The sequence below is a fragment of the Equus asinus genome, chromosome 1 (genome assembly GCF_041296235.1).
Source record: "Equus asinus isolate D_3611 breed Donkey chromosome 1, EquAss-T2T_v2, whole genome shotgun sequence".
Lineage (NCBI taxonomy): Eukaryota > Metazoa > Chordata > Mammalia > Perissodactyla > Equidae > Equus > Equus asinus.
This window is the reverse complement of record NC_091790.1, coordinates 155,865,512-155,891,774: the sequence shown is the minus strand read 5'-3', so window position 1 is coordinate 155,891,774 and position 26,263 is coordinate 155,865,512. Positions and strand designations below refer to the sequence as shown.

Here is a 26,263-nt window from a genome sequence, read left to right as displayed (position 1 = left end):
GAAAGAAAGAATAACCCAGGGACTGGCCCCGTGGCCGAGGGGTTAAGTTCACGAGCTCCGCTGCCACGGCCCAGGGTTTTGCTGGTTCAGATCTTGGGCGTTGACATGGCACCACTCATCAGGCCACACTGAGGCGGCATCCCACATGCCACAACCAGGAGGACCTGCAAGTAAGATAGAGAGCTATGTACTGGGGGGATTTGGGGAGATAAAGAAGGAAAAAAAAACATTGGCAACAGTTGTTAGGCCAGGTGCCAATCTTTAAAAAAAAAAAACAAAGAAAGAAAGAATAACTTGCATAGAGTCTTAATGTTGTCTGCCTTGAGATGCTCCAAGTTCTTTAAGGTCAGACACGGGAACATCCCCTTTTGGATTGTAGTAGACAGCCAGCCATACAGTGGGTGCTTCTTTGGTTTGAGAGAAGCAAGGTGGTTCCTTTTTTGTTTTTAAAGTTTATTTTTTAGTGGTAAAGCATTTCTTACTGTTCCCAGTAGGTTGGCTTTTAGTGCATTTAGAAGATACCTCTGATGGGCTCCCCAAAGTCGCTTTCACTGTGGTTTTCCTCTCCGCTGCCCTCCTCCCATGCAGGTCTGGTCCCATCTTGTTCGTCTGCTTGTCTGGTGGAGGCCATGGAGACCCATTTGGCCGTGGTGTCCTAGGCCAAAGTTGTTACCTTTGCTAAGGAATTCACTCTCTCCCACGTTCAGGGTTTTGAAAATTTAAGATAAAACAGAATGATCCTTTCTTTTCTTTTTGGCTTGGATTCTTGATTAGATTCAAGACTTGTTTTTTAAAAATAAAATTTTTAGAGTCATCTCAGGGCTATCAGAATGGATATGTTTATGCTGTATCTGTCATCTTGGTATTTCTCCTTCTTCTGCCTGTGGCTTACCAAGGAAAGAGAAGCTACTAACATGACCCATTTTTCAGGCCATACTAGGATTCTAGCCTCTGCTATAGGTTCCAGCCGCTTATATATACTAAGATATCAGTGACATATTGGCCAGAATAAAGTGAGTGCCCCGTGGAGATTGTTACATATAGGTGGGTGAATTAAGAAACATTTGCTCTGTTTCCTAAATAATCTTCAAGAATTTCCAAATAACCCATTCCATCCATAGTTACTGAAAAATAAAGCCAAAATCCGTGTTTGAGATCCAGGCAGTGGATTAGCCAGTGCCACATCCTTCTGCGCTCTCAGCAGGTAGACCTGTGGGCCCTGATGGCTGGGAAAGGCTCAGAGCTTTTTGGAAGAGAGTCAGGAAGACAAACAGATAGGATGGATCTGTGTGCAAGCACCTGGGGAGCTGACTGTGGCAGCATCTGGGTAATAATCAGACAAACTTTCCAAGACAGATCATCTGGAGAAGAGTTGATGCACAGGATCCCAGCATGAAGGAAGCATCTCCCTTTACCTTCGAGCTAGTTCCTTCCTAGTTGGGAGGCTGGGATAGGGAATCAGACCTGCCCGGGGAGAAATAAAAAGAGGTCCGGGGTGGGCTCACGTGTGCCCACATCTCACACCTACCCCCCATTTTCAGGGCCCTGGTCCTTAGCCTTTATCCAGGTAAGTGAAAGTGAGTTTTTTTTTTTAAAAATCAAATATCTTAGTCATGAAGAATGAATGAAACAGTTATCCACCTATATTGGAAAATAATAAAATTAATCCTCCACAACATCCTGCTTCCCAGCATACTTCCTAGGATCCAGTTCCACTGGTGTGGAAATTATATTATATTAAAATATGTCCAGTGGTAAGGGGTGGGAGCAGCATCTTCTTTAAAGATGAGGAAGCTTCGGATCATGAGGAAGGAGGTAGCAAAAGAGACTACCAGCAGCCAGGAAGGAGGAGGGGCTGTGAAACCCCCAGTCATAGTAAGAGCTGAAGGTGTTTGTGATGCCCTCTCCCCCGAAAGGAAAGCCCTACTGATTCCTCCTGCCATCTCTGGAAATGAGATTAGAGAAGGGCCGTGCCTTCCAGAATTTAATACCTTTTATCTCCCAGGCATCTCAGAGCCAGTATCCTCTTAGATAGCATTCAAGGGAAAAGTGCAGGAAGCGCCCCCTCCGGGCTCCGTCACACTGGGCCCACTGCTGTGCTTGTCTGAAACATCTATTTATTAACGGAGCCCCACTATTTTTAACATGTTCCAGGCCCTAGCCCAAAACACAGATCTTAAAGAACGCTTATGCAGAATCCATGCTGAGTCTCTGCTCCTCGACCCCCCTGCTGCTGCCAAGTCGGGTGACACCCTGGCAGAGGTGGGTAAGACTTCTTGTCTGGTAAGGTCTTGCCACCGCCACCCCCTCCCATGTTGCCCTCCGCCCAGTCGCTCGGTCTCCATGCTTCTCCCTCTCGGGGGTGCTCACATCGTACCTGCCTCCCACCGCTGCTGCCGGGCCTGGGAGCTGCTGGTTCCAAGGCTTTCTTGGGAATATGCTGTTAACTGCTTTTTGTCTTCAAAACTCTTCTTCCCTTGGTGTTTCTTTACCCCGTATCCCTCCTCAGTATCGCCCTTTTCGCCAGGTATTGCTGGAGTGGGAACTGGAGAGAGACGAGCACTTTCTCCTTTTGCTTCTGAAGAAACCTGAATTTCTCTGAGCCCCAGTCCCGATTCTCTGCCCGCGTCCTCTGCTCCCTCCGTGAGAACCACTCTCCTCTTTCCTGTGGCTGTTCCCTTCTCCCTTTCCTGGGGTTTTTTTTTCCTTTTAAAAAACACAGCTGTACACTCTGAGGGGAAAAAAAAATAATGTATTACAGTTGAAGTGTGTCAGTCAGTTCATAGTATGTTAAAAATGTCTTTTCTCAACACTGGGGATGTTTATCCAAAATATTCTTCGAATGTGTTTAATATGAGAAATTTCAGAAAACTATAACTGGATTACTTGAAAAGTAAGTAGAAAAGGGTAATAAGGGTTAAAACTGTTTTTAGCTGTCTCTTATATTTGTGTGCCTGCCTTGGATGTGCTAAATTTTTTATTAACAAGTTTATTAGACTGAGTGCATTTAAAAAAAAATAGGGAAGGTAATATACAACAGGTGTGTGTGTGCGTGTAAATTTTTAAAAGGCGTTGCTAATGTTTAATCTTAGTCCATCTTTTTCCTTTTCCTGTCCTCAAAGAAAATAAAACTCTCACATAATACCTCCCCCCCCCCCCCGCCCCGGGGAGGGGAGTTGTGTCGGGTCACGTGAAGACCAGGGGCTGAATCAGTCAGTGCACAGCCCGAGAGGCCCCGGCATCCACAGCCGTGTGCATTACGGGCTGTGCCTCGTGCTGATGGACCCTCTCTCCTGATGGGGGAGTTACCCGCTCTGCAGAGGCCGCAGGCTTCTTATTTCTTCTACACACGTGTCACTTGACTGAAATTCCTCTACACACGCACTACCCCCAAGAGATCTTTTCAGTCATTTTAGCCCAAACCTAACCTGAGTCTCCTGCAGGATTGAGCGTCCAAACATTACCTGTGGTGGCCTTCATTTTAGGCCTGGGCAAAGACATATGCTCACCGGATGAGCTCTCTTTTGAATCTGCATATTGGCTAAAGCAGGGCCCTGTCACCATGACCGACCATCACTGAGGGATGTTTGCTGCCAAACGCCAAGGCATTTCACGGGGTTTCATGTCTGTTTCCAAGCAGTGCTTACCTTTTAAAGAGCATTATCACATAATTACGTTGATGCCTTAGCAAGTTGTTAAATAGGTAAATGGCAAGTTGACCCTTCATTTATGGTTTTATGAATTTATGCTCAGTGTATATACTTGGGGCTGTTTGTGTTTTTGAAAGGAAAGCAAAACCAGTCTTTAAAACGCATGTTTTTGAATTGCTCTTACAGGTAGTGTAGCTGAAGGCTTACCTGCTGTAAATGGTCCCTGAGGGGGAGCAGTTGCATCTCTCACCCTCACACCTGCCAGAACAGCTTTCTGGAGTCTTGACTTGAGGCTACAGTTGTGCGGTTGACCTGGTTCCTCTTCAGGGACTTTCTGTTTTCTGTGTTTCCGCCTGCTTCTCACTGAGTGACTCAGGCTGACTTTCCTGCGCAGGGAAGAGCCGTTGTTGCCGTCAGGAAACAAGAGTGAGTGGGAATGGCCGCCCCAGAGCCTCAAACCTGGACTTCAGTTTATTTTTTTTAGGTAGCTCACGGGCGCCTCAAACATCAGGAATGTCGGTCCCCACAGTGGGCAGCCCGGCGGCTCTGTCTTCGGGCCTCTCTTCCTTGCTTTCCTTCTGGTACATTTGAGCTGCGCACATTGGCCATCTTTGGAGCCGGACCTGGCTGCTTGGGTTCTACAGTCCCCGCTCTTCTAGCAGAAGTGGCTCCCACATCCTCTCAGGTCCTCCTCCTTTACATTTCTGAATGCGGACATTTAATTATCAGCTTGTTAGTTCTTTTTTTCTATTATTTATATTCCAAGTGAAAGGCTAGGTGACTTTGGGATAACATCCTACTAAATCTAAAGTTCGTTGAAGAGACTAAATAGGCGAGAACTTTAAAGAGAAGTCTAAAAGAAGAAGGGAACTTAATTCTTTTAATTGCCTGTTTGCTAATCCATATGCATTTGAATGCATTATCTCACAAAATCCTGACCACAGCTCTATGAGATAAGTGATGCTAGTTTATTTTAGAGACAAGGAAACTAAAGCCCAGAGGGGTTAAGTAACTTCCTCCAGGGCACACAGCTAGTAAGAGAGAGAGAGAGCTGGGATTTAAGTCCAAATCTAAAGAGTCCAAAGCACTTGTTTTCTCAATAGCATCACCCAGCTGTATAGTGAGGAAAGACATCCCAAGCCAGAAAATAAAACACAGAGTGAAGCTCATGGTGAAAATACGGTGGTGATGGTGTAAGAATGGGACAGAATACCTATCTCAGGCATAAACACCATTACTGTATATAAGAAAGAAACATGTGATAGAAGAGGCTCAAAAAGCAATGGGAACGAGATGGATTTTTCAGTGAGTTAGGTTGGCATAACTCAAAAGCAGTTTGGAACACAGTTTAAATTTTACCATTACACACTAAGATGAATTGCCAGGGAATTAGAGTTAAATATAAAAATTCAAACTGGAAAATATTGATTTAAATATTTATCAAATGGCTGGAGTAGGGAACACTTCCTAAATTTGGAAGCAATAGGAAAAATTACAAAACAAATATTGACTAAATTTGACTTTGTTTTTCAGGGGGAAAAAAGATGTTTGTGAAAAAATAGAGAGGCAAATAATAGACTAGGAAAAATGTTTTCAGTGAAAATGTCAGATTCAGATAATACTAAATAGGTGGTAATATCTTAATAATTAATAGCAAGCGACTTAAGACCTCAAAAAATAAATGGAAAAAAAAAACAATTCACCAAAAAAACCCCAAAAACAGTTTTTTTTAACTTTTTATTTTGCAATCTTATAAGTTCACAGGAAAGTGCAGAGAAATGCTGAGGGAGGTCCCATGCACCCTGACCTAGCCTCGCCAATGTTAACATCTCTACAGCTAGTTTTTTAAAAAGGAAAAAATGTTCATCCTAATTCTTAACAAAGAAATATGAATTCAAACAATGAGATTAGCACAAAATTTTTCTAAATGATAGTATTTGGTGCCCTTAAGAAACAGAGGTTCTCTTACTTGTAGATGTAGTTAGGTGATATATATTTTGCCTTAAACGTTTCCAACACTCTGCTTCTGAGAACTGATTCTAAGAACTAATGTGCAACAAGCAAAGACGTGTTTGCAAACATGCTCGCCATCTTTACAAATTTGGAAGCACCCTTAGTTTCCAATAAATGAAATGGTTACCCTATGACACACATGTATAATAAAATAGCAACTGAAGTTCATTGTCTCAAAAAACTTAACAGCCTGGGAAAAAGTTCACAGTATAGTGTTAAACAAATGTAGCAGACCATACAAAGACTATGTATAGTGTGATCTCAGTTTTTCAAACTTAAAAATATATATATACACAAATGCTTTAATAGAAGCAATACACCAACAGGTTAATAAGGGCCACATCTGGGGGATGTGACTTTGTGATGCGTGTTTTATTTTATTTACATTTTTCTGTAATTTCTGTTTTGAACATATATTACTTTTATCCTCAGAACAAATGTTAATTTTGAAAAAACGATTATGGTACCATATTATTTGGGGGAAGTTTATAAATATATAGCTATGTATACACACATATATTATGATTATAATTATTTCAAACACAGCAAAGCTGTATGTATAAATAGGATGGGAGAGAAATTCATCAAAATGCTTATAGTAGTTGTTTTAGTGTGATGGAATTATGAGTGTTCCCTTCCTTCCCTTTTCTCTGTTTATCTTTTTTCAATGTGAAAAATAGAGAAACAACCACTCAGCCCTTACCCACTTGTGGGGAAACTATTGACTTGATGATAGGGGAGGCCCTGCCTTGTGTAAGACACTGTGCTGGGGGCTTGGGGCCGCTATGGTGCTGTTGGGTTTTCAGTAGGTATTAATAGGAAGTTGCTGGAGGAGTGTTCACTGGAAAGGTCTAGCTGTTATTTTCAGTGTTGATCAGCCAAGAAATCCTTCTGACCCATCAGTCTAGGAGGAGGGAGATAGAGAGAGGGCAGGAGTGACTGGTAATAAATTAATGAGTGGGACAGGTCAGTAAGTCATTAGAGTCTCAAGTGGCAGTGGCACACCAAAGACACAGGACAATTCCATTGTTTCAGGGAGCAATAAAGGAGCTCAGTTATTCACTAGGTGTCTCCTCTTTGGAGGAGCGAGACCCTTCCTTGGAAGGTGGCAGCTGTGATACTTACTGATGGAGCCCAAAGCGATCTCTTGGTTAGGGTGGAGAAGAAGCCTGCTTTTCAGAAGGCTCTATGGATGTGAAAATAGGTAGTATCTTTAAACGAATACCTTGGCTAGCTGTCTTATTTAGGAAGAATCCAAGAGAAAGGGGTACACATTTAAATGTGTTCCTGAAGTAAACATTTCATAAAGGGACCACTTGCCCTTTACTAATTATGAAAATCTGCTGTGGCCCTCCCATTGTAGCATCCCCATCTTGGGTGTAATTTGTTTACGAGACTGAGGGGTGCGTCCTGCACTCTTTCTGGGAAAGACATAATCTACTTTGACTTTTCTTCCCCAGGTTATTCCAGGACTCATTTATCAGATACAAAGTGATATAGAAACAGCTCATATCTCAGCCTTTCAGTGAGAAATGTGAGCTGTCGGCAAGTTCAGGGAAGTACTCTTCTCTGATTTGGAGGAATCGAATCATCTTGTCCTGAATCTGTTCTCATTTCTTGACATCTAGTCAGGCGTCACCTCCTCTCTGAAGCCTTCCCCAAACCAAAGCCCCCTAATAGAATCCATCTCACCTTCTTCTCCACTTCGAGAGCACTTTTTCCGTTCCACAGTCTTGGTCTGGTGTGTGTTGGGTGTATGGCCTGCACCATTCATTCAGGCTAGACACCTTGTCTTCTTCCTCATATCCCTCCATGGCCAGCACAAAGCAGTTGCTCAATTGCTGAGTTGAATTGAATTTTCACTTGCAAATTAAATAGAAAACATATTCCTAAAGTATTTAGGTCTTTCCCCGAGGGAAAGTCTAGACCCAATAAAGTGGGAATGGAGGGCCATGCAAGATGAGAAAATCATGGTATTCTGTTCTATTGTTTGTGGAGAGGTTTATAAAGGGGGTTGGGGATTTCCTTCCCTCGCAGAGTCATTGTGGTTGGAAAGAGACGGACAAAGATAATTTATCTCATTCATCCATGAATAATGAATGACCTGCCACCAGGGGCACTCCTGGACCAAAACACACAGTTTATTTGTCAAGGGATGGCTCAAAAGCAGCATGCTGGCCTCTGCAAGAGCATGGAGGCAGAAGAAAGCTATGTTGCTCTGAACCAGCCATGCAAGGACATGCGTTCGGTACAATTTAGAGGAAATTTTAGGATGAAAAGAAACATCCTGCAGTGGTAGAGAATAAGAGGATATGATTCAGAGAGAGTCAGAATTTTTCCCCTCTTAAATGGCACAAAGACTGCTCTGGACAATTGTTTTGCTTTAAGATTTGGTACATGTGCCTGAGCAGTGATGATGCCTCTAAGTGAGGCGCCCATTCTGGGGGGACCTCCGTTTTTCATTTTGTTTTGTGTGAGGCTTGCTTCTCCTCAGCTTTGGAGCTGACCTCTGCTTTGAGCTGCTTATCTGCCTGGGCCTGTGACCTCGTGTATCATACCATGAAATCAGTTGTTTATGTTGTTTCTCTTGCGACTGTTTCCAAATATATGCATTTTTGCTTTTGTGTTTCAAATAGGAAAACTCCAGAGATGACAACCGAGCTCTGGTCCATCAGCTTTCCAATGAAAGCAGACTCTCCATCACTGACTCCCTTTCGGAATTTTTTGACGCACAGGAAGTTCTCTTATCTCCAAGCTCTTCAGAAAATGAGGTTTGAGCACTGTTCTCTGTTAAATGCCTCAAAATCTCTTTTGTTGCTTCATTGATTAACCCGTTCAGTAAATACTTATTTAGAAACACCAAACTTGATGGCCCCTTTCTACAATTGCATTCTGAGGGTCCTCTTATAACTCATACCCTAAAAGGCTCAAAAGGATACAAGAACTTAGAAAAAAAAGATTGTGAAAGTAGCAGATGCTGGGCACATCCTGGTTTCTGTTACTTGATTTGTTACACCTCTCTTTAATTACAGGTTAAAAATTGGACTTCTAGCTATTTGATAATGTGATATTTCCACTCCTGGGCCAGAAATTAGCATCTTATTTATTTTTTAACCATTGAATTTGACCTATATTAGTATATAATATGTAATAATTATAATTATTTACTTATATAATGATGTTATTTAAATTGATGCATAAAAGTCATACTTTCCTGAATAGGCAAATACCGTAGTTGGCATTGCTGTAAGTGTGTATTGATAATTTTACCCCTTCTGTATAGAAGTACTAATCTTGTTTATTAATTTCCATAGAAGATTCTTTTCTTCACAAATAGTTCAAAGACAAGTCATAACTCATTCTACCCAAACACTAACAAATTCTAAAAATGCAGCCTGAATCAATAAGAATTCTTATAGTAATTAAAATCTTGAGTTTACTTGCCTTTTCCTTGTGAGAACAAATCAGGAAAGTATAAGAATTTTAATAATAGGTGTTTGCTTTGAACACCTCCTAGGCAGACTAATGTATGGGCCTCTTTGAAAACAGCATCTAAAATTATTTCTATAGGTTTGTAATGTGGGATTCAACATGATTGATCATTTGGAGTAAAGGTTTTATGAAAATCTGGCTTGATAATTCTCACTGTAATGTATATTATTTCTCCTTTCCCACAGATTTCTGAAGATGATTCGTACGTCAGTGACATAAGTGACAACCTTTCCTTAGACAATCTCAGTAATGATTTAGATAATGAGAGACAGACTTTGGGTAAGATTTAAATTACTTGATCTCTGAGAGTTTGGACCCTCACAGAAGACTAATAAGCATATATAGAGTACCTGCTGCAGACAGCGATCTGCAGCAAGGATTACATCAGAAAATTAAGATGGGGTCCCCACCCTCGAGGAGAACATGAGTGCTCCTTGATGAGATAGCACTCATGTGAAAAATATATTCATTCAAATAAATTTGCTCATGCAAACTTCTATTTTATAAAGTAAAAATATGCCAATATCATGTAAATATCAAAAAAAAAAAAAAAATTAATGCAACAGATACCCCTTATATGATAAAATATTCTGTCTGCAAACATATTAGAATATAGCTTTTTGCCTCCAGGTATCTAGTGTTTTTAATAATTTAGGAATTCTATAGGACTTATGTAATAGATGGTCTAGTCTAAGTGGTAATTTAACTTCAGACTCTTCAAGATAACACATTTGAAAGTAATAAACTGCTGCCCCCTAGAAGAGAGGCCTCAAGGCATCCTAAGATGTCCCTTTGTTACTGATGGGTCCCAAGAGTGAAAATAGTGCCCAGGAAATGTAAGGTTGAACCGTGGGTACCTGGAGTGTCTGGTCCCCAAACAGGCATGATTTAGGAGCTCAGTGAGCAGACTGAAGCCTGTTTAGGAAGATGCCCCTAAGAAGAATCTGCCCATTAGACAGTTCTCTGCCTGCGTCCTGTAGTGTCACATACTCCCAGTCTTGGTACTCAGTGTGCCCCACAGTCTCTAGGTTTATCTGTGTCGCTCACTGGATGCCCAGAGCACCACCTATTTTCATATCTTACACAAAGGAGAGGGACCATATCAGGTCCTTTTTGATATTTCAGTGCTTCCCGACTCAGTAAGTATGTGTGAGTATAATGATGATGAGTTGGTATCTGAATGCCAAAGAACCTGCTTTTTGGGGGACCACAAAAAGAGAAAGATAATTGTACCATCCCCTGGAAGCACATCCTTTGAGCATCACAATTGCTAGAAGTCAGATGCTTATTATGCTCTATCTTGCTTGAAATGTTTCTGGAGAGAGGAATCCTTTGGTGGAAAAGTCTGAGAACAGTTGGTTCAAAGGAGAAGACCAATAATACAGGAGCTACTTGTTTTTCGAGAAACAGGAATTGAAAGAGGAATGAAGAACATCACTTATTCCCTTGGCAAACAGCACACACACTAAAATGGGACTCCCACTGTGGATGAGGAAGACCAACAAATGCTAAGTCTTCCTTCTCTTTGAGGCCTTAGGGAGGGGGCTAAGGGGAGCACAGGGATGGAGGGTTCAGAGGTCAAAGTTGAGAACAGAGGACTTGCCCCAGAACCTAAGACTACAGCTATACTGAGTTGACACCAGCCTGGAAAGCATATATAAGAAGTTAAGCCTGGTTCTCTGTATCTTATTCCACAGCCATTTTGCTAGAGTGCTGACCAGTATTGCCTTAGCACGAATAGACACTGGGCCAAACCCAGCTCTTCTTCTGCGGTATTTGGCAGCAAAAATAGGTGTCCTCCAGGGGCTGGCCCTGTGGCCGAGTGGTTAAGTTCGCGCGCTCCGCTGCAAGAGGCCCAGTGTTTCGTTGGTTCGAATCCTGGGCGCGGACATGGCACTGCTCATCAAACCACGCTGAGGCAGCGTCCCACATGCCACAACTAGAAGAACCCACAATGAAGAATATACAACTATGTACTGGGGGGCTTTGGGGAGAAAAAGGAAAAAAATAAAATCTTTTAAAAAAAAAAAAATAGGTGTCCTCCAGTTTAATTGTCTCTGAGGAAGATTAGATTTCTAAACATTGGTACTCTACTGAAAAGTCTGGATGTGGAAGAAACCTTGGCCTCTTATGAGACAGGTTTGCCTACAAAAGGGAAAAGGATTAGATCAAGGTCTTGATAAATTATTACACTAGGATTTCTCTGACATAGTAAATGCTAGGTATTTAGGAAGGTAAATGCTCCCTATTAATTTCTTCCCCCCAAAATCAGTAGGCACATATTAGGATCTGTCACCGTGCTGGGTGCTGAGGGGAGATAAGTAGTTAGGAATATAGATTCAGGGACCAGGTTTCCTTAGTTAACCCCAGCTCTGCCACTCCCTGGTTATGTGTCCTAGGGCAAGTTACTTAACTGCTCTGTGTCTCAATTTCTTCATCTGTAAAATGGGGAGAATAATACTGTTTACCTCAAGAGATTGTTACGAAGAATAAGTGAGATAATATATGTAAAACGCTGAGAAGACTTGCTGCCACGGAGTAAATTTATTAGCCATTAGTAGTAGTAGTCATATAGTATTCTTTCAAAATTTAGGTTAGTGTAATCAAAGAAAATGTTTTGAGATTACACAGAAAACTGTTTTTAAAAACTATTATCATTTGCAGCTATTTACTTGTGTAAATCAGATTTTTGCCCATGTTGAGCAATTAAAACAAATTCAGCACTTCATTGGTTGCTCAGATTGACATGAAACTGCAAAATATGACCTGTTTCCTACTTTTCTGTTCATCAGAGAAGGCTCTTTATTTATTCAGAGTGATTGGCTTTATAATGAATAAATGCTAAATATTTATTTTTACTAAATAAATATAAACAGATAAAATACTGCTTTCTCATATGTTGGTCTCAAAATCTTGGTTTTGCACTGTTGTATGTTCTCAATGCAAAAGATTTCATTTGAAAATAGGCTCAGTTTGGATAGGAAAGAATTTCAGAGCATGAAGCAATGGAAGTTGTCACAAAGGAAAAGATTGATAGATGTAAACACCTAAAATGTACATGTTTCATTCATCAAAAAAACGCATGGACCAAATTTAAAGGTAAATGTCAAATGGGGATTAAATTGTAAAACAAATATAAAAACAAAAGATTATGGTCTTAATATATAAATAGGAAAGCAGACAATTCAGAAAAAAGGAAATATTCATGAAGCATTCCAAACTATACTAGGAATTTTTTAAATGGAGGTTAAAACATGTAGATAGCATCATTCGTTTAACAATTTGCCAAAAGTTAAAAATGAATGATGACAAGCCTGGAAAGTTCTCAGGAGATGGACCCTTACATATGCGGCTGATAAATGTGAAATCGATACAGCCTTTTTGAGGAGCCAACTGATCATATGAATCAAAAGTCTAAAAATATTCAGTCTGTGACATATTAATTCCACTTCTGTATATCCTAAAAAAAATCAGATATATAATTAAATATCTAAGAATATGAATATTCTCTGCTTTTCTTTTTGGATCGTAGCAAAACATTGAAACAAATCTAAAAGTCCAACAGTAGATGAAAGATTCAGTAAATTATGGCATATCCATAGCATGGGATTTTTGAGTCGTTAAAAATGATGTTTTAGAAGAATTTTGAATAGCACAGAAAAATACTAATGTTAGCTGAGTAAGCAGAACATAAAACTAGATATACATTATGAGCTATATGGATGGAGAAAACGCTGAATGGAAATAATCCAAAGTGTAAATGGCTATTGCTATTTCTGGGTAGTGGGATAAAGAATGACTTTTATTTCATTTATAGTTTTCCTATAATAGACACAATTGTTTTTATCAGAATTTGCAGTGATTTTTAAAAAGAGTTTGAAAGTATAAACGGTAACCTGCTATGCGCGTAGAAACCCAGTTTAAGTTTATGGTAAGTGTATATAAACTACAAGGAACTGGCTTTTGAGTGGGAGCTTAAAGACTTCCCTGTGAGTAAAGTCTGTGAGTTTTAATGCATATAATTTTTGGTACTTAGGTTAACTGTGCAGAATTCTTTTTATTTTCTGACTTTCCGTCATATTCTGGATAACAGATTACTGGGAAAATTGAGTACTTGCTAGGTGAGGTTTTATTTTTGGATTTTTTTTTTAAATAATAAAATAAAATGAAAAAAGCCCTAGAGGGACAACCAAGCTTATTTCCCTTTTAGGGCCTGTTCTCGAAAGCGGCGGGGAAGCAAAGTCCAAAAGAAGAACTTGTTTGCCAGCACCAGGTCACAACAGCAGCAACATCAGCTTGTGGAACATCCTGAGAAATAACATAGGGAAGGACCTGTCTAAGGTGGCCATGCCGGTGGAACTCAACGAGCCGTTGAACACGCTGCAGAGGCTGTGCGAGGAGCTGGAGTACAGCGAGCTGCTGGACCAGGCCGCGCGGGTGCCCAGCGCCCTGGAGAGGATGGTGAGGCAGCCACCTACCAACCACGTTATCCGGCTGAGCTGAGACGGCAGAGCTAGACCGCTTGTTTTCGTTTGGGTTGTTCTTTAGATGGGTTCATTTCTCAGTGACATCTGGCTCCCCTCTGCCTGGCTGTTTTCAGTCACCACGTCAGGGTTTGCCATTTGGGGGGGGTGCTTCTCTGTGACAGCTGGTGCCTGGGGGTAGTTCTGCGCTGCGGTTTTGCTCTTCTTCTTTCTCTAGAACCTTCCATGTGATTGTTATGATATGCATGCCTGGAAAACACGTTGAGGGCTGTCTGGGTGTTTATTTTTATTATCCTGGGTACACAGAATTTAATCTCTCGAGCTGTTTTTCTCCTCCAGGGTAAATTTCCCTTGAGAATGTCTTTGTTTATTTTTGGAATCGTCCCTTCAGCTCCTAGATTTTCGGAAAGTAACATTCACAGAAGAGGTTTTCACATGAGGAAGATTCTTCTTGTTTCTTTTTCCCTTTCCTTCTTTTATAGAGTAAGTTAAAAAAAAAAAAAAAAGCTCATCCTAGAAAAATTCACCTTCTGTTCTCTACTCAGTGTCACTTCCAATCACAGGTTTTTGAAGGGGCTTCCGGGTGTTTCGCGTCCTTCCCCCGTCCTGTGGGGATGGGGACAGAGGAACCCCAGTCATAAGATGTGGCCAGATCAACCTTTCTATGACTGTGGCTGACTTTGTTCTTCAAAACTGAATGTCTCTTCCTCTTTTTGGTTCCTCGTGTGTTACCTGCTTGACAGGAGGGTCATCTCGTGGGAGGCTGAGACCTCAGTGTCTTGCCCCAAATGCAGCGTGTCTGTCCTGGGCACTTGCTGATTAGCTAAATTGGTATGGGTGCATCCCTCTGCTGCCCAGACCTGGCCGTAAGCCTCCCTCTCCCTGATGGAGGATACCATTGTTGTCTAAATTCTAAGCATTCTGCAGTTTAACCCTCATTAAAACTTCATTACTTTAGTGATCGGAAGATTAAGGGGAAATCTAACTACTGGCTGAAAGAGACATCCCATAGTCATTCCTCAGAGTCTCCAGGGATCTGCCATCAAAGAGACTCTTGATACTAATGATAATAAGAGTAGGAGAGAAAAACAAGCTGGGTGTTTTGGGTTCGTTTTGTTTTTTTCCCTTCTTTGTTACCGTTCCCCAGAGAACTTCTGCTGAAAAGGGAGGCAAATCGCTTCTAAGGCAAGTGTTGAAAGTTAGCATTTGTGGACAGTCTTTTCTTTAAAGAAAAGGATTGGTTTTGAAGATGAAAATATTCTGAAAGGTATTTCATTCTTCTGGCAATTTAGGGACCCTTGGGAGGTCAGCTGATTGACTGATAGAGTTGACCTTGAGAGGAGGTTTGAGGAAGGGCCTCTCGTTCCAGCACAGACATTAGGAAGGGAAAGTATGGGAAGGCGCTGATCAGGAACGGTCTCCCCTGGGATGTGTTTACTGCTCTGTGGGTCAGCTTCTCTCTCCTGTTGCTCGCTCAAAAGGAGAATGCTTCATTGTGCCTGCTCTCTCCCTCCTTTCTCAAACCAGCGTTATGAATGATACCAGGTTCTTTGATCAATTTCATTGTATTTTAAATACTGAAGGTAATTCTGGGTCAATTCAGCATTCCATACAGACAGTGTGACCTTCATGTTTAATAGGTTACAAACATTTAAGGAAGCAGAGAAAGGAACAGATACCCAGGTTTCAAGAACAAAGACTGAGTTGTACACGCTGAATTGGTTGTTATAAGCTCTCCAGCTGCTCTGGAGTGTTCCATAGTGTGAGATATTAAGGTGGGTCCTATTTGCAAAAGGGTAAGAAAAGTTATATAACTAGTGAACATTTACAAAAGGCACTTGGCTTTTTTCCCAATATAAGAAATCTTCATGAAGTCGAGATTGTTACTCCATATTAGAAAGGAAAGTTGCTGTCTCTACTTAGGTTTAATTTTTTGCTGCCCGCCCCCCCTGAAAAGACAGAAAGAATCATCTGTCTCTTTGGTGCCTTGAAAGGGGAGCCGATAAAAATGCCAAGCTCCTCCCAGCGAGGCCTGTGAAAGGATCTTGTCGTTTCATGTTCTCTGAGAGTTTGCCTTTTTGATTTTTCGTTTTTCCTCCCAGAAAAGCAGCATTTTTTTAAAAGGCACTCTGCTGTCTCCTATGGCTTGTTGCCCAGGCTCAGGAAATGCCTTTCACAGGTTTTCTTTTGTCAAAATGAGTTTTTAGGTTTCTACAGTATAAAATTAGGCATGGTTAAACTTGGCATGCTTATTCCTGAATTCTGAGGGCAGTTGGGTTTTTTTATGCCCTTCTTGCGCTTCCTCCCCAAAAGCCTTAGTGTGACATCAGGATTCTGGGATATTGGCAGGTCGAGAGGGCCTGGACTCAGCCCAATAGCGCAGAATCAGTGGACTTCACTTGGTAAATAGCATGTCACGAAAGCCGCTCCCAGCTTTTAGGTATCAGAACAAATGGACAGTTTGAAAATGTTTAGTTCCTTGGTCTCTGGGCCCAAATGAACATTATTTAAACCTGCAACTTTAAACCAGAGAGAAATCTTTGATTCTCCAAAATAAACCATAAAGAGAGAAACAGCTTTATTTCACTCCTGTCTTCCTTTGTAAAAATAAATTTCTCAATGGCAGAGAAATCACACGGTTCTTTCCTCCCTCTCCTAGGTGTACGTGGCCGCCTTTGCCGTGTCGGCGTACGCATCCAGCTACTTCCGAGCGGGGAGCAAGCCCTTCAACCCTGTTCTTGGAGAAACCTATGAGTGTATTCGCGAGGACAAGGGCTTCCAGTATTTTTCAGAGCAGGTGATATGCATGCTTTTGTTTGTTACATACACCCTTTGTCTACTTCCACTGGAGGAGTTGCTCGTGCCTCCTATTACATGTGCTTTTGAAATATTTATTTTCCACCTTTCACTGGCTTCGGAGCAACTATGATAATTACAGAGCTTTTATACCAAAGAGAGGGATCGATTTCCCTTCCACTGAAACCTAGCCACCACCGTGAGCATAAAGGCACCAGCAGTCTGAGCCCACGCTGGACCATAGGCATCGGCCATGTCCTTTCTGTTTAAAGTCATAGTGAGAAGAATTTCACAGTGTGAAACATTCCCCAGCCTTTGATCTGGAGGCTTCAAATGTGCATCCTTACTCCTTGACATCGTCATTCGAGAGCATGAATGCCCCCATCAGAATAGGTAGCACCATAAATGTATTATTCTTGATTTTGGTTTAAGAGCAATCATTCATCCATGTATTTATTCAATCCATCAGTATTTCTCAAGCATATACCATGTGCCTGGCATTGTTCCAGGTGCTGGGAGGCTGCACTGGGGTGGAGGCTGGGGGCAGACCAGAATGCCTGTCCTCATCTGATGGATGGACGTACTTGATACTCACGCAGCCTGAGTTCCCTGAGGTTCCGTGAGACTGTTCCCACCTAAGAATTAGCGGGGAATGATATTCAGGAACAAAGAGCAGTGTCTCTGGAGCCAGACAGCCTCGGTTCAGATCTCGGCTCTAGCTCTCGCTGGGTTTGTAACCCAGGACAAGTTACTTAACCTCTCTGTGCTTCAAGTTCCTCTTTGAAGTGGAGAAGGTGATGATAGCACAGCCCCCAGATGGCTTTGTGACCGTTACATGAGTTCCTCTCCACAAAGCACTAGAGCAGCATCTGATACGTAAAGTGTTATGTGAGTGTTCACTGTCATTATTGGTATGCGACAGCATCATTAGCAAGAGTGGAATGTTGGGGACATCCAAAATATCTCTCACTAAGGAATCGTTTAGCTAAAATACAGTGCATTGATACTGAAAATAAAAAACAATCCTCTCCCGCCTGGTTAAGGCAGCAGCTGAACGTGTCCACCCCCTGTCTATCCCTGAATGTCAGCCTAGGAACATTAAACATGATTGCTTCGATACATTTCTTTCCTCCCAATTCTTAGAAAACTGAAGAGAAAGGAGTGGGTTGCTAAAATATTAGTTTTCTTTTTTTTTTTTAAAGATTGGCACCTGAGCTAACTGTTGCCAATTTCCTTCTTTTTTTCTTCTTCTTCTTCTCCCCAAAGCCCCCCAGGACATAGTTGTATATTCTAGTTGTGAGTGCCTCTGGTTGTGCCATGTGGGACACCGCCTCAGCGTGGCCTGACAAGTGGTGCCATGTCTGTGCCTGGGATCCAAACTAGCGAAACCCTGGGCCTCCAAGGTGGAGCGCATGAACTTAACCACTCGGCCACAGGGCCGGCCCCAAAGTATTATTTTTCTTCCTGTCATCTTGCTGCCCTTTTTATCAATGGGTTTGCAATAGGGGGGTAGGAAGAGAAGGGTGGTGCGGCTAAGAGACTTGTGAGGATGGTACTTGTCCTATAAATGGCAAGCAGTGTTTTCTGAGACTCCAAGGAGAGGGAATCTACGGTAATCCCAGAGCACATTTTCAGCAGCTTTCCCGTTAGAAGCTGAAACGAGAAATGAAACACCGATATTGGGGTGGTAGGGGGTTAAATCAGTAGTTAAAGGGATAAGATGATCTGACTCCAATTCAACCGGGTTATTTAACTACTAAACCTAGAAAGGAATGAGAATAAATGAAAATATAATTTGGTTACCATGGTATTATATGCACTCATGTGAAAAAATAAAGGCCAAAAATAGCCCCGAACTACAGCGGACACTCAGGACAGGATGAATAGGCATAAGAAAAGAGTAGCAACGTGAGCTTGTGTGAAGCCAAGCTTCAATCCCGTGAGCCCCTGACGGGGCAGGGCCGAGTCAGGATCTGCTTGTGTGTCTGCCCTGGTGGGCTGGAGGGAGAAGGCAGAGCTCCTGGGCGCCGGTGCACAAAGCCGGAAAGAGCATTACATAACTTAGGCTTCAGTTCCATGACACGGATCCCAGAGAAATAAGCAAGAAACAGATCCCGTCATTGTTCGTAGCACGGGCTTCGCTGGGCGGAATGCAGACCTGCTGTCAAATCCTAACCCACTGCGTCCTCTACGTGTGGCCTTGTATAAGCTACTTAACCTGTCTGAGCCTTGGTTGTTTCCTAATCTGTGAAATAGGAATGATGACGCTTAGCTCATAGGCTGCAGGAAGGCTTAAGTGAAATAAGACACTGATAGATACAGTACTTGCCCTGAGGATGGTAACCACTCAGAACACGGTTACTGCTCTTACATATAGAGGCAACTTTTAAAATGCTGTTTAATAGAGAGTGTTAAGAACAGTAAGAGGAGTGTTGAAATAAGATACACCACATCTACTCTACTAATTCAAGTGGTTTGAAGGGGGCATAATGTTACTGGTGAGCCTCTGACGGAAGCCAGCCATCAGACAGCCAGGAGTCATCACAGCTGGCTTTACCATGGGAATACCATCAGTGCCACCTCGTCTATCTGGAATTTAGCCTTATGGCCTCAGATAGTTGGTTCTTTTAATACACCCAAGAATGGATGAGTCTATCAGGGATAGATTCACACTAGCTAAGCTTACAAGAGACTGACGTATAAACTTGAATGCTACTATATGCATCTACTATGAAAAATAGACTTGCCACGGCGATCAGAAAGCTTTGGTCAGTATGACTAGGCCTGCTTTCCCCATAGATAGATTACTTGGAAAGCCAAACTGTGATCATCAGGTGAGTGTACAATGAGATGGAGAGGGGGCTGTTCGATTTGAGGTGCTAGGCTGCCCACTGCCCCAGGAGTGGAAAGGGTTTTGGCCAGGGCCTTCCTCCTCCTGAATCACAGGAGACAACAGTTCAGCCTCTCCCACTCCCTCCCCCACCCTTGTTGTTGATGCTGACCAGCTGAGCCGTTGTGCATGAAGGCCTTCTAATGGCACATGTCTAAAGGGAGCGCAGGAGCGTTTAGTCCATTTCATCCTAGTACCTGCCAGTGTGGCTTTTTCTGCCTCTGGCCCAGGAGACAGTCTACCTTTATGGAGACAGCACAACTCTGCCCTCGTCCATCACGTGTGGGTAACATGCTTCAGCTCCCAGGTTTGCGGCTTCTTTGCTTTCTCATACCTCTCTACAGTGAGCAGAGGTTACTGAATGACGAGTCTAACAAACTGGGCAGGACCCCACATTAACCTTTTGGGTGGAATTTTATTGTAATGGGAACGTTGATGGAAATCAAATCTCCAAGTGAAGGATCTGGAAAGAAACAAGGGTAATGGCCTTTCTGCTGAGTTTTCCAGACAGGAGAGTCGAGTGATTTGAAAAGGGATGTCTGTTCCTTTTTTCCAAGGCCCTGGGTTTGGTGTGTCCAGGTTTGGGTGGGTGTGTGGAGGTTTCAGGTGGTCAGCGGCCAGGGCAGCTGAAGGAATGGCGCTTCACAGAGCTCAGCTACATTGCAGCTTGCCCCTCTGTATTGTTTCTCATCTGAGAGACTCGAAACACAGTATCAGAAGGACTCCTGCAGGCAGAAACCACAGGGAGCATTTGCTGTTCATATTTTCCATATAACAATAAAGTATTAGGTTTGCAGAGTGCTTTATGCTTTTCTAATTTGTACGGGATCTTATTTGATCTTTAAAATACCCCCTGTGTGGCAGGCGAGGCGAAGGAAACTGAGGCCTAAAACATTAGTTAGGGCCCCTCACCTGACACCCTGTTTCCATTCCGGGGTCCTCTCTCCCTCACCGTTTTTGGGGTCACTCGTATAGGTTTAGTTACTGTGCTCAGAGCAGCGTGGGCTGCCGATGTGAAGATAGCCTTTTGTATACTGTTCAGTTTACGGGATTTTGCCTGTCATTGTCACTTAAACCTTTTATCCTCTGAACTCACTTGAGACTTTGTTCCAAGCTCCCGTTGTGGGCTGGGGAGTGGCCTTTGTGAATGAGGAGCATTCAGGAGTGGATCGTAAACATTCCTGTGAGATGTGCTCACCTCTGGCTGTTCCACGCTCTCAGGGGAGGAGTTTCTATTCTGCCAAGAAATATGATTCAGCCTTGGCTTTCTAAATGAGTCCCGAGACGGGGGAGTTCAGAAAGAAAGGGCTTCCTTTCTCTCTCAGGGCCTGAGTATCCTGCTGGCAGGTTGTTCCTCGCTTGGCTCTCCTGCTGCCTGGCACAGAGCTGACACGCTGGTCGGGAGCTTCATCAGGGACTGGGGGCGTCAGAAACTCATTTCAGTGAGCTCTGCTCTTTTTGTACCTTTAGGAACGGCTTGGTGTCTAAAGGACCTGCAGTTAAGCTCTTATCTAAAAGTAGCTTTTCTTAATTAACTGGAACTTCCATGGTCAAATCGCTGTTCAGACCATTTTAACCATTTACCCCCCCCCAGCCACATGCTCCTGAGAGTTTGTGACAGAACAGCTGAACGGAGTTATTGCAGGTTACCAAAATGTAAGAGATTCAGATGAAGTCTTTTTCCCTTTGGTCCGTGGGCCCAGCCCTTCCTCCTTTTCTGCTACTTATCTGGAGAATTCTGAACACACATTCTTGCACAGGCTTATAAATACCATACCTATCACTTCCCTGATTGCAGACTAGTCACCACTCTGAATAGTTCTTTTATCTATAAGTAGGCAGAGTTATTTACTGCTGCATAAAGTGGCCTCTTATTGAGAGACGTTATCAGAGGGGAAATTCAAGCTGCTCAAATAAAACTAGCAACAAATCAATATAAGGCGAATGACCAGAGCTGCTCCATTTCTAGGTCAACACTTATTGTGGTTTTGTTTCTGTTTCTCTGCAAGAAGCCATGTTTATCAAATAAGTGATTAACTCTGAACATAGGAGAAGAAAAAATAATTGGCAGCTGCATTCTCCCCAATATCAGGGTAGTATCCTTGCGTCATCCTGAATAGCTCTTGCTCTCATAGTCCATGTCCTATCCGTCAGCAAATCCTGGGATCTTTCTTCAGAAGCCTTTCTTCCAAAGCTAGCCATTTTCACTATCTCCCTGACTGGCGCTGCCACCAAGCCCATGCCTCCATAATCAATGACTGGGGTCACAGACTCATTCACTGGTCTCTAGTTTCCACAGCCAGTTCCTCACCCAGCAGTCAGAGCGATTGCTTTAAGCAGGAGCAACATCTGCTCTAAACTCGCCCGCAACTCCTCAAGTCACTTGGAATAAAATGCCAAGTCCTGACCATGACCCACAAAGCCCTCCAAGATGCCGCCACCGGACATGCTGCCTCCTCCGGCTCTCACTCATTCAGCTTCAGCCCCTCTGGCCTTTTTGCTGCTCCTGAAACACACCAAGAATTTGCCAGCCCTGGGCAGTGTCTGCATCCTCCGCCTGGGATGCACTTCTCCTAGATATTTGCGTGGTGGACTTCCTCATTTCTGCTCCCGCCACCCTGTCTGGGGCAGCCCTGCCACTCACTGTCCCCATCCTCAGGGTTGCTGTAGTCTCCTTAACAAGTTACTGCTGACAGATTATGTAACTTATTTGTTTATTGTCTGTTGTACCTACTTCCACGCTTTTATAAAATGTGAAGTCCCTGAGGATGACGACTTTGGTTTCTTTTTTTCTCATTTATCCTCATTGACAAGGACAGTGCCCATCACATTAGAGTTTAGTAATCAGTAGATGTTTGATGAATGCCATGGGAAGAATGGCCACTTGGTCCCTCCCTGGGTGATTTTTCACCTGGAACTTGTCCACTTTTCCACAAGCTACTCTACGCAGTTGGACGCGAGTCAGGAACTAGGAGGATCATTGCTCTTATTTGGCTAGGGTGGAGGGGAAGTGATGGAGATGGGTGCTGAGAAAATAGTCTAAATCGGATTTATCCAGTAGGCTGCCAGTGTCTACTCAGGGGCTGGGTCAGTTCAGACTCAGACGCACAATCAAATGGCTTTCTGTGCCTGCATTAAGAAGTAACGAGGATAGAAACCAAATCCCACACTAACAAAGGCAGGTTAGATTGCGCTCATTATTCTCTACTCCAGTAGATTTTAGAGAGATCGTGCTCAACAGAGATTAAATTATTAACTGTGAATTACCCCTTTCCATGGCATTCAGATTAATCGAAGCCTTAGTATAGTCTTTTCCAATTGACTGGCATTCGCTGCTACCTTTGATGCTGGGGTGTGAAGATGACATTGAGAACAGAGGTTAGAATCATAGCATTTTGAAGCCAGAAGGATCCTCAGGCTCATTTTACAGAGAAATAAGTGAGACTCAGAGCGGTTGGGAAGGTCAGACTCAAAAGATTCTGAGTATGAGATGGGACCTTAATGGTGCCAAGGCTCTGGGGAGGGACCAGAGCCCAGCTCTGAGCAGCTGTCGAGGGGCAGCTGGCACCTGCAGAAAAGGGCTTGGGATTTGACATGAGAGAACCTCGTGTTAGAGCGCTGCCCTTGGCGCTAATTAACCGTGTAGCCCTGGACAGCTTCTTTAATTTGTTTCCTAATTTATAAAATAAGGGGAATGAAGACACACGGTTACCATGAGAACTAAGTGGAAATACTACTCATGAAAAATGGCTACAATTTAGCCCCTGCCTGCTCCACACCAGCACATGATCCTGGCACTAGACACGTGTCGTCTGTTTTTAGTTTGCGAAGTCAGTGGTATTAGCCCCATTTTATAGATGAGGTAGCCAAGGCCCGGAGGGCTTAACGTCTTGCTCCAGGTCATGCAGCCAGTGGATGATATTGCAGTTAGGACCTAGCTCTGTGGGGCTCCCAGAGCTCTCCCTCGTTCTCTGACACTGGCGCAGCACATGGCAGATGCTCCAGAAATGCTTCATGGATAAACACCTGTTGTGAGGAAATGTTTCAGAGAAAAATAAGGCATGAATTTACTTCCCCTGGAAAGCTTTGTAAACTTCTTAAAGGCAATGTGCACCAAATAAGTCACTCTCAAAGGCCTTCTTAAGCCAGAAAGAAATAAGCAAAATCACTGGTATTTGAATGTTGAGATTTATTCATCAGAAACCATCCTTTGAGCCCATCTAAAGGCACTGTGCTGAGCACTGATTCAGTAAAATGACACAGTTTTAGAAGGTGAAAGTTGCATTTTTATGGGATGTCTGTATACTTTATGATATGATAGGACCTCTTTTTGTTTTGGAGGAAGATTAGCCCTGAGCTAACATCTGCTGTGAATCCTCCTCTTTTTGCTGAGGAAGACTGGCCCGGAGCTAACATCTGTGCCCATCTTCCTCCACTTTTTTTTATACGTGGGACGCCTACCACAGCATGGCTTGCCAAGCAGTGCCATGTCTGCACCCGGGATCCGAACCGGGGAACCCGGGCCGCCAAAGCGGAATGTGCGCACTTAACTGCCGTGCCACCTGGCCGGCCCCATTAGGGCCTCTTTTGTAATTCATGTAGACAATGTATTGATCCCAGTTTTCTGGGATTTAAAATGTCTACAAAAGAGGTTGTAGTCTTTATATACTGTATTTTGCTTTGATGTTTACATTGGGCCACACCTATAAAATGCCAAATTCTTGATCAAGGCTGTGATCCCTACATTTTTTACTATATTGCTGCTGTAGGAATGAATACAATCTACTTTATAATAATCAACTTTAAAATATGCATAAAATATGTTATGGGGAAGGGAGTACATGCCATAGCTCCTCTCCCACTCCACTGTGAGGAGGGTTGGGGAGGAGTGGAGAGGTGGGGGATGGTATTGGCTTGCCCCGGTTTAGTTTTATATGATCCCAAAGTTTAACAGTTAATGCCACTGTTTTCATTGAGAGGCGGTAGGGGGAAAAGGGGAGACGGGGATGCATCATTTTGTGATAGAAAATATCTTCAAGAGGTTGGATTGAAAAAGAAGACAAGGAAAGCAGAGAGTTGCATTTTAAGAGTGAGGTTTCTAAGTCAGTGCTTAAGGTGGAAATTGCCCTTAAAAATCATGTAGGTGGGGCTGGCCCCGTGGCCGAGTGGTTAAGTTCGCACGCTCCGCTGCAGGCGGCCCAGTGTCTTGTTGGTTCGAATCCTCGGCACAGACATGGCACTGCTCATCAAACCACACTGAGGCAGCGTCCCACATGCCACAACTAGAAGGACCCACAACGAAGAATATACAACTATGTACTGGGGGGCTTTGGGGAGAAAAAGGAAAAAAATAAAAAATAAAATCTTTAAAAAAAAATCCTGTAGGCACAGGGAGGGGCCTCTTATTCTTAAGAGGCCTATGGGAACTAAGACCATCCAAGGGACAGGAAATTTGCATCTCCCACCTCATGTTGCATCTGGGATTTGTGTGCATTGACACCTGAAAAATACCCACACTATTTAGATATTTGTCTCTACTTTTCTCTGGGCCAAGGTGGAAGAGCTGACATCCTGTCAGTTAAATGTGTTTGTGGCCTGACTCTGGGTTATCCTGTCTCTGCAGTTTTCACCTAGGGGAGTGGCACAGAGTTGGGGTTTTCAAACCATGTTCCTCAGTGCAGCTGAGGGCCCAGACCAAGGCGAGTGTTCGTGGATTTGTCATCCCGTCTCCCCAGCAGACCTGTTCACCTCAAGCAGGGCTCAGTCTTCTGACTTCTTGATAATATACGTTTGACAGGTTTGCCCTGTGGTTTAGTGGTTGGGTTCACATACTCTGCCTTGGTGGCCCTGGGGTTCGCAGGTTTGGATCCTGGATGCGGACCTACTCACCGCTCATCAAGCCATGCTGTGGTGGCGTCCCACATACAAAATAGAGGAAGATTGGCACAGACGATAGCTCAGGGACAGTCTTCCTCACACACACACACACAAAAAGATATGTTTGAAAACAGGCTGTAGCTGCTTAAAGCAATTTTTTTTTTGAACTTTGAAAACCATTGACGTAAACCAAAAATGCTGGGTTTTACCTCTGTTTCCTCCCTATCAGTGTGTTTGTGAAACGTTACCTAATCTTTCTGGTTTTATAATATTTTATGATATGAAGGCTTTGGGATAAATGCTCTAAATGTAAGACACTTTGCTAAGAACCACCTAAGTAGGAGAAGTTTCTGGAAACACCACTGACAGCATTACTCTGGTTTCACTAGTACTGAATTATAGTAACAGTACATATATTGCTCATGTGCTCCGAGTATTACTGAGATCATGAGGAACTCTCAGTGAGGAGCCCTTTTCCCTTTGGCATCTTCATTAGTGAATAAACAGAAGTAATGACCCCAGTGACAAAAGGCAGAGAAATGTGCTACCGTCTCTGTGACAGGGGATTCTTTTTTCTAGAATGTAATTACATATTTACTCAAGATATTTTTATCTTGATGAAAAATTGAATAGAAAATTTTGGGAGGGGCCAGCCTGTGGCGCAGTGGTTAAGTTCAGACATTCTGCTTCGGCAGCCTGAGTTTTGCTGGTTCAGATCCCAGGTGTGGACATGGCACCGCTTGGCAAGCCATGCTGTGGTAGGCGTCCCACGTATAAAGTGAAGGAGGGTGGGCATGGATGTTAGCTCAAGGCCAATCTTCCTCAACAAAAAGGGGAGGATTGGTAGTAGTTAGCTCAGGGCTAATCTTGCCCCTCAAAAAAAATGTTAAAAATTTTTTTTTTCGTAGCAGTTAACTAACATTCTTCAATAATTGTTTAGAAGAATTGTTATTCTCTTTTATAGAAACATTTTCCTTTAAAAAAATTATCTTAGATTGATCTTGTAGATGATTTGACAAGTAGCTGGACTTTGTGGTAGAGCTTTCAAAAGAGTTAAATCT

General features: G+C 43.0%; 1 protein-coding gene across 9 annotated transcripts in view; it reads left to right on the top strand.

The window, feature by feature from the left end:
* OSBPL3 (oxysterol binding protein like 3) overlaps positions 1–26,263 on the top strand; it is a 175,975-nt gene that overhangs the window by 127,234 nt on the left and 22,478 nt on the right. For 5 of the 9 annotated variants that reach the window (XM_070510502.1, XM_070510480.1, XM_014839004.3 and 2 more), the window contains 5 exons: positions 2,155–2,262; positions 8,300–8,434; positions 9,341–9,434; positions 13,366–13,616; positions 16,299–16,436. In XM_070510502.1, coding sequence (XP_070366603.1) covers positions 2,155–2,262; positions 8,300–8,434; positions 9,341–9,434; positions 13,366–13,616; positions 16,299–16,436 — 726 coding nt within the window. The remainder of the gene's footprint in view (positions 1–2,154; positions 2,263–8,299; positions 8,435–9,340; positions 9,435–13,365; positions 13,617–16,298; positions 16,437–26,263) is intronic. The other 4 variants (XM_070510512.1, XM_014839007.3, XM_014839005.3 and 1 more) reach the window with 1 other exon arrangement.